Raw genomic sequence first — 9,294 nt, 5'->3', positions numbered from 1 at the left:
TACACAACAAAGTAGCGGCGACCTTATTTTACAATAAAAACGAGGCACGGACAGCGGACCACCAGGAGGCTCGTCCCATATTAGCGTACACATTTGTCAGAGCGACGGCAGCAGTACGCAGCTCAACCACAGTGCCACTCGGCACAGTGCCATTAGTGAGTCAACGACTGTCTTTCGTCGAACCTTGGCCACAGTCCAAGCCCTCGTGCTCAGGCCTCTGTTCCTCTCTCTCGGTCACGCGATAGCAGCGGCTATCGGCGTTTACACGACTCCCTCTGCGAAGTCCACCGCCCACAATCTCACTTTGTTTCCGTCGAAGGTTAAGCGGGAGATGCACGCGCATTTGCCGCGGTTGAGCCGGCGTTTGAACCCAATGCGTCAGTAGCGTGCGGCAGTTCGTGTCGTGGAATTCATTCGCGCTAGCATCGCTGCCAATGCTCACGTGTGTTTGTGACTAGCACGTGCCTGAAGTATCGCCGAAGTGCAGCTGCACATCATTCAGGCGTTTGCTCCGCTTGTGACACCGTGATAACAGCCCACGAAGAATTGACAGCCAGTGCTGGTGTTAGACAGTGAGTTTGAAGACCACGGGGAGCAATGGTACACCTCCTCACAGCAATGCGCCGTTTTCCAGGGGCGCTACTGAAAACAGGACAGTGCCGAGGACTATTTAGACCGCTCACGAGGTAAGTGGCGCTGACATTTGCGTTAGAGATGGTTTCACAAGAAAAAAAGAAATAGACTTGCGAATACGCCAACTGTCGCTTCGTGACTGAGGCTAAGGTAAACGGAGCAAGACCTTCGCGGGGTCGATCTCAGTATCACCGGTGCCTGTATTCACACCAAACGTCTCCAGCTGAGAGAAAATGTAAATCAATCCCCCTGGTATCAATAAAATTTGCAAGACAAGATTGCAAATACATTTGAAAACTTTGAAATAAAACATTCTGCATGTTTCAGTGGGAGTCTGGTATAGTAATAACACAATCTTTATAGTTGACTTGAGTCATATGAAATAAATCTCCTGAAATCAAGGATTTACAGAAATCTCATCTGGTCGGGAATTCGCAGTCTAAGGTAAAATAATATGGTGACCAAAGACGAAAATACTTTAAAAATGAAAGACATTTCGGCCACAGTAAAGAGGCCTTGTTCGAAACTATGGTTTAAATATGAGCAAGGCTGGCGTACAGAAGCCGAATTTTTTTCACGTTCTCTTCGTATTTCTTGGGCCAATTACTTTTATTTCCCCAATAAATCTCCTCATGCTGTAGTCCGATGAAAATTGCTTAATCTTCATGATACTCCCACTTAGTAAAGCAGGAAAACTGAGAAACAAGAGCGGACCAACAATGCAGCGTTGTCCGGCACGTGGCGCTCCTTAGAGCATCAATCTAATAGTTCAACCAAATACGTTCTTCGTCCGAGCCTAGGTATGCAAAATTTGAAGAATATGTTTAGTCCCAAGCAATTTTTTCTTGCGTTGTCAATGGGATTAAGAGACAAATGATTCATTATTTTGTGACAACGTATGCAGACGCTGCGTGTGACGATACTTATTTGTTTTAATATTAAACAAGGCGCACAAACTGAGAGTTACAACCGTGAGATTGCACTCGGGTGTTCTGCGCTTGCACAGTGAATCAGCACCCTGTATGACGGCGCGTAGCAGAACAGCGCGCCGACTTTCGTAACCGAATACCGCGCACACGGTCCTTTTGTACGAGGCACCATTGATATTACAGTAATCTATACGATAGCCCGTTCACAAGGTCTTGCGCTTGTACATATGGGGTCTCTTTTGACACGTAAAGAAAAGAAATAGCCCTCGCTATGGCGGCCGTATTTTCAATTGAGGCTTAAATGCTCGAGCCCTAGTACAAAGCTTTCGGTGCAGGTAAAACATCGCCCGCTTCCCTCTTGTACGACGTCCATTGGCATGATCGTGGGACGTTAACCACCACATTATTATTATTATTATTATTATTATTATTATTATTATTATTATTATTATTATTATTATTATTATTATACATCGGCTTTTTTATACACGAGAAAGTAATCACCGTCCTGCTGGTGCATGGTAAAAAGAGCTTTTATCGGTATTTATGGAATACCCTATACAACATAATGAACGGGTCATGATTCTTAAACAAATATTGAATTTATACCACCTTATTTCAACAGAAAGTTAACTAAGTAAGCTCAACAGAAACATCATGAGAGGGCGTCACACTGTCATTTACAATACACTCTATGACAACTGCTGACAATATATATATATATATATATATATATATATATATATATATATATATATATATATATATATATATATATATATATATGCGGCATAGCAGCGGAGAACTACAACATGACACAGAATAGAACCCCTTCTACGAGACTCGGACGTTGGCTTTAATCTCATTCATGACAATAGCGCAACCGTTAACCGAACCTCTGGGCAACCACCCATGCTCAAAACAACACTATACACTCAACGCACTCTACAGCATCCCGCTGCTTCTGCTCCCACGACAACGGCAAAACGATATGCCAACTCACCACCGCAGGCATCAAAGCAAGCACGCTATGTGCCGGCGTCATTGCAACTCAAGTCCATCGATTAACCCTTTGTGTGCTTGCGTGTGCGCGCGCGTGTGTTTGTCGATTTATAACCAACTCATTTTTTTATTGGTGACAGGGCTCTCTCGTCTAAGGTCTGACAGCCTAGTGTCACCTCATGCTCTCACCAAGAATCCTAGGCAAGCAGACAAACATCGATCAAATTGACCAGTGATTGAGGCAACAGTACCTTCGATTGCTATGCGTGTTGTCACCACGAGACAACGCAGTTTCGATAGGGGCGTTTCCGTAAATATTGTTCGCAGGGGAACGGGGGCACGTTTTTGACCTGAAGTGAGACATGGCTGGCAGAAGGGGTTGAGTGTAAATTCGGACCTTATATGTCCAACATGGCGAGAAAAAATCACTGCATATTTATGGAGTGAATGATGATAAGTGGTTCGAAGCATCCGTCCGTTCATCCATTTGTCAGTCTGTCTCTCTGTTTATCAAAACATCTCGAATGATCCAAGCAATGCAAGGGCTATCTAGTGAATACTTCGCGTCCTAGGGGTGGCTACGAGAGACAAATGTAGCAGACAAGCCTACGCCTGAAAGAGCTTCGCCCCCTAAATAATTTCTTGAGGGCAGGGGGAGGGGAGGCACGTGCCGAGTGTTTCACTCCCTGGCCATGCCACTGAGTTTGAACGACACGATCTAGTTTGTCGCCTAGCTCGTAACTGCCAACCTGAGTTCAGTGTTTTAGAAAAAGGGAAAAAATCTCCAGTGTCTCAAAAGCAGGAACAGATGATTTTAGGTGTATACATCCTAGCCCAGATAACTCGGAAGGCCGTTTGCTGATACTCACACTTCCGCCATGCCGCTGTGACATTTGTTCCATTTAGCTTGTGGGGTTCAAGCTGTCCGCGGTCGAAGACGTCTTAGGGAAAAGACTCAAGCTGTGAAAACCAGCAGACTGGGGTAAGAGCCTTCATCGCGTAACGAACTCGGAGGGAAAGTTCATTGTTGACATGCCTCGTAGTTACCCCAGCCAGCCCATCATCACCCGACTGTGTGAATATGAAACATGGAAAAGTGATTTAAAGTCCAAGCTGCCTTGAATCAGGGCACTCGACGAAGCGTAATCCTTTTTTAATAGTGAATTACAAGCCATATTTTCAACGTCCCCAAATTATGGTGCTTTTGGTTCTTACCGTGCACTCACCCCGAGACCACACAAATGAATAGGACATTCCCTTCGTGCCCTTGCGTTTAATGCAAACTGTACTTTTAGAATGCAGTTTTCTGCAAAAATAATCATGAGTGTAGGAGGCGCTGGTATGAAGAATACGCTCAAATGCGGTGAATTATGAATGAAAACACAATTTTTGTCGCTAAATAATAATTCGTAGTCCAAGAAGCTCACCAATGCAACCAACCTTGAGCTTGCCAGGCCCTAAGCTACTACTGAAGTAGTCTCAGGGCGTAGCCATGGAGTGGCAATGCACGCCCATGACCACCCCCCCCCTCTTTCTTACAACTTTTTTTGCCATAGCATATAAAGCAAAAAATGAACATCTTAAGGGGGTTGCTTCCCATTACCCTCCGTCTGAAATCCAGGAGGTGCCCCCGTGCTCCAAAAATAAATTCTGGCTACGCCTTTGAGCAGTCAGCACGAAATTCGAACTGTTTTTTGCAGCCCTACACTTCAAAGCGCGTTCATATCGCTGTACTGTTTGGTTATCGAGATTAGGAAAGACAGGCTCAAGCACGACAGTAAGTTTGTATTCAAATGCGCTGCAGGGTAAAAACAAAAGAAACAGAGACGAGACAGGGTTTTGCCCTGTGTCATCTGTCGGTTTCTTTCGTTTCGACCTTCAGAGCATCACGAGCATGAAGACGTACCAGCTGGACCTCATCGCCACCATAAGTTTATAAGATCATCAGCTTAGTGAAGCCAGAACCTCTCTTTTAAGGGCTGCCAGTGTAGAGCCTGAAGTGCACAGGTGGCCGCAGCTTAGAATAAATTGACCACCACTGACGGCAGCATACGTGTCATAATAATAACAGAAGGAGCGACGTCAGACCCACCACAATAGTATTACCCCTACCGAAACTCCTACAGCTCGATCAAAACAGCAACAAAAACGCACTCCAACGTAGGCTTACATTCCTCGACAGCACAATCATGCTTGTTTCAGCAGGGCACTTCAATTGAACAATAGCAAGGGCAGCCTGCTGACACACCTCGGCTGTCTGTTTCAGGTAACTTGTGGCCCCCGTATCAGTGCTTACACTTTACTGACAAGAATGTCCATGCAAGCACTGCAAGATCCTATCTCATGCTTTAGGGAGGCTGACTCAATGACTTTAGATCTTTATGCAGCACTAAACTCCACGTAGTTATAACCAAAGTACTCTCTCCTGGGTTGTTCCACAGTGATCATCGTAAATTTCATCAAGCTACATAGACCATGCCTAAAATAGTAAATACAATCCTCCAATAGTCTCGTTTAGGGTAGCTGTGACGCCCCTATAATTCTCTAGAACCCGCTGATAAAAATATGATGTAACGCAAGGTTAACTAGGTGGGTTGCTTATCTTGCACTGGTCTGACAACGTTTTCTCTGTAGTTGCATAGCATTTTGATTCTGAAGAGAGGCAATTAAGTGAACACGATCGAAATATGAAATTGAACTGACACCAGAGAATATACAGGCCATCAATGTTCTAGCGCGGTGATACTAGTAGTGTGAGTAAGCAACATGATTTTTCAAAGGGGCAAAATCTAGCTACCTTTGCTAAATTGTCGGATTCTCAAGCTTCTTCATTAGGTGTTGAACACAATAGTGATATTCTGTACCTAGTGTGTACTTAAAGCACTTTGCGCATGAAATATTTTTGGACTTGCTATGCACCCACTACGTAGCCTTAACGGAATAGGCATGGTAGCGTGTGTGCCTTTTGTAGCGGGTGACCGGCTTTAAACCGTCAACTCATTTATGGTGATCACACGTTGTGACTCTTGATGGCAATGTACGCTTGCGCCAGGCATCATTACTGCAATATTTCATGTTGTATTGCGAAGCAGCCCTGCCGCGGTGGTCTGTTGGGAAACTTAGTCGGCTACTGAGCCGCCGGTTGCGGGATTGAATTCCAACAGCGGTGGCTGCATTTTCGATAGAGCCGAAAATAGGCCCGTGTGTTCAGAATTGGTGCTCGGTCAAGAACCCCATGCGTTCAAAATTTCCGCAGCACCTCACTATGGCATCATTTATAATGATGTGGTGTATTTTTGACGTTAAACTTCACATTGCAAACACAATATGTATTGTGAAGCATGTACACAGGACACGTGTTTGTAAAGCGTAACAGGTATTTTCACTGCGTTGACGAGCAAGTGCTTCGTTACGTGGCAGATAACCCGCTTTCCACGCAAACGTCCGGGGTTCGATTCCACTCTGGCCCAAGATTCTGTCGTTACTCGTTTCATTTGCATCTTTGAAATATTTGTATCTTTGCATTAGGTTTGCATTTTTCATTTTATTTGCAATACTGCATACGCAAAAGATGATTTTTCACTCACAACCAATGAAGCTTACGTCGGAATTTCTGTGAAATGAGCTCTTTAACGCTATCGATTTTAAACAAGGCAGTCTTTCAGTTCTTCACGGTGCTGCTGAGTGCAATCCCGAAATGATGCCTCTTTTGATGCTCATGCTTTTTGTTCTTTTCGCGCTTAGCCAGTGTGTTCACTGCGCAGAGTAACTGTTTTTTTTTTTTGTCATTGAAATGAGACAGGTGCGAATGAATGATGATTTCATGGATATATGTGTTGTTTAACATCCAAAAACAACCATATGAATATGAGAGACGCCATAGTGGAGAGCCCCGGAAATTTCAACCACCTAGGGTTCTTCAACGTGCACCCTAATCTCAGCGCACGGGCTTACAACATTTCCGCCTCTATGGGAAATGCAGCCGCCACAGCCGGCATTCGATACCGCGACCTGCGGGTCAGCAGCCGAGTACCTTAGCCACTTCACTACCGCGGCGGGCCTGCAGCGAATAAAAATAGCGGAGAATACGACATAAGTCCCCTCCATACCACGCGTGCATCTCGGCGCTGTGGGATAGTGTCAGCGCACTCTTTCAACTGTTCGTTCATCCATGAAATCTGTTCTTTCAGTGAGCTTTTCAATGTGGCGTCTCTATTCATGTGCCATGATAGCGTCATGGCACTGTGAAAAGAAAAACAAGGAAACAGGGCACACTTTTAAACTTTTTTGATATTTTTTGATTTCCCTAAAACAATATTGTATCTTGAATGCATAATTTCCTGCGCCGCGACAGTTTGGTTGGAGCAGGGTGCGACTGTTTTACAAGTGCGGGAATAGTTTCTCTGCAGGGTTGGCCTTAACATGAATTATCAGTTGCCGAAAAAACGCCTCCAGTGCGGCCTCACTAGCGACCACAGTCGCTAATGCACTTCCTTAACAGAGAAGGATTGGCCGCCCTGGTCCAGTGCGTGGCCACTACTTTTTATGTGAACAGATCAATTAACTTTCAGCCGTCAGTCCGCCACAGCTCTGATGCAACTGATAAAGGCGTTGGTCGGACCTGCAAGGCAGCGGAAGGTGCTAAGAATCTCCGAGTCGGTACAGGTCCCCATCGAGATTTGAAATTGGCTACGTTTAACTATAAACGTTGCGGAATTAGGCGAGTCTAGCTGCACTGTTCGAACGCTTAGAGGGTGTTAGATGAAATTCAGTACGGCTAAGTGAAGTTAGGAAGACACATAAGGCATAAACACTGCTGAAGAACGGACACGTCTTATGGTATACAGTGTACTACACTCTCCCTAACCTATCCTGGATTAGCTGACAGATCACAACGCCGGGGGTGGGCGTATAGGTGGTTACACTAAGGAATGCTATAGAATGAGTGAGAGAGTGGGAATTATCGCAATTGAACTTAAGAGGAGGTACAAGTTGAAGGTGGGACAGGTCCACGTGCTTCAATCTAGAAATGATGCTAATTTGGTTGAACGCTTCAACAAAGAGGTGGAATAAGCAGTGAGTAATGTAAAGACAATAGATTTGGGGGACTTGCATTCGCCGAACGAGTGCAAGCTACCAGCAAAGGGGCGTCACGGGCACCCAATGAGGACCGACGAAGCGCCATTAAGTGTACTGTCGGGACGCGAGAGAAAGGCATTGTTTGGGTGACCTAGAGTAGGGGGAGTGTCCAAAGCTCCGCGTGAATACATAGAAGGAGTGAGGGCCTTTTGCTTCAAACTCCTGTGCGGTGGCGCTGCGGCGCCAGACCTGTGGGCTTTCTCCGCGGCGAAGGCCGCGTCAAAGCGGGGAGCATGGGCTACGCGACCGATATTTCAGCCGCTATCAGCCAACGCTGCAGTAATAAGGGCAAGATTTATTATCGTGTCACTTTAATACTATACTATAGTGACTCACGGCGCAGATAACACGTTTGATAGCTCCGGAGCGGGGAAATTGCATATTTTCTTTCAGTTCTTTCGTCACGGCAATCATCTGCACTTACGCAACCGTTTGAAGAACACATTTTACGCACCCATCGTGAGCGATGCTACCTAATTTAGTTTCAAGTGGAATGTCGAACGTAAACGTGCTGCAGTAGCGAATAAGCTGCGGATTGCGAACATAGCTAGGAAGACGTATGATGCAGTACGATGCGGGTTCGGTAGCTGTTTCAACCCTTTTCACTGCGTTCCAAACTGTCTCGCCTGCGCGAACCTCTCCCCACACTACTTTTTCTCCTTCTGAATAACAAACTATTTCTTCTACTTTGTATTCAAGTGATCAGCCGCTTCTTCGTATGTTCTCGCTGGCTCGCCTTAACGCGCTTTTTCACACACCGATATGCGCAGTACATACCTTACGATAACGCGCTTCCACACTTCATTTAGTGTGTTTTATTTTGTGCCATCAATTTTTTTGTATGGCAACGTTCTGCTGATTGAAGCATTTTCATGCGAAGTGGCATTAATGGCAGCGTTGGTGTAGTCGCGATACTAGAAATTAATATCAACTCGTGTAACTGTCACATCTCGTTCACTTGATAACGTTATCGCATCACTAACATAAAATTCTTGTGATTTGTGTATCCTCTAATGGTAACGTTATGGTGTGTGGAGCGCAACCTCACTTTTTTCGGCCAGAAATAATTCATTTGATTTGTCTTTGCGAGGGATTGAAAACGTGCTCTTTGGCAACATCAATCTGAAGTTTAGGACTTGCCTAAACATTTCGGAGAAATGGCTACCAAGGTAAAATACATGAAAAACAAAGAAACTCGCAAGGTTTCTTATCAAATCGCCTAAGAGGATTCGACGGCAAAAGTCCTGTTCTTCTTTGTCTTCCTTAACCCTCATCTCCTTCTTCCGAAAGCTTTCTGCGCCTAATGGGGTTTCGCAATGCCCCTGTGGTCACAGACATTGCAATGTTTTGCGCATAGTCAGTTGGTTTTACAGGGCCTCCGTGATCGGGTTACGGAGGCAACGCAAATTGACCTTGTCTGGTTATGACGTCATCATATGACCCCCGGTGAATGGCCACATGATGCCGTCACAAACTTTATTGATCTCTTACATCATCGACTGACACTTTTTTTTGCATAATTCGAGTTGATGACGCGAACACTTTCGTTCATGTGTTTGATGATGCAGTTATAAGGATTTAATTTAAAAGA

General features: G+C 45.1%; 1 protein-coding gene across 1 annotated transcript in view; it reads left to right on the top strand.

Moving 5' to 3' along the window:
• Positions 1–316: 316 nt before the first annotated feature.
• Positions 317–9,294, top strand: part of LOC119168692 (medium-chain acyl-CoA ligase ACSF2, mitochondrial-like) — a 178,254-nt gene continuing 169,276 nt past the window's right edge. Inside the window, exon 1 of the mRNA XM_075865951.1 lies at positions 317–686. Within this exon, the coding sequence (XP_075722066.1) occupies positions 598–686 (89 nt within the window). The 5' untranslated portion in view covers positions 317–597. The remainder of the gene's footprint in view (positions 687–9,294) is intronic.

Source organism: Rhipicephalus microplus, chromosome 6 (genome assembly GCF_043290135.1).
Source record: "Rhipicephalus microplus isolate Deutch F79 chromosome 6, USDA_Rmic, whole genome shotgun sequence".
Lineage (NCBI taxonomy): Eukaryota > Metazoa > Arthropoda > Arachnida > Ixodida > Ixodidae > Rhipicephalus > Rhipicephalus microplus.
This window is presented reverse-complemented; position numbering and strand designations above follow the sequence as displayed.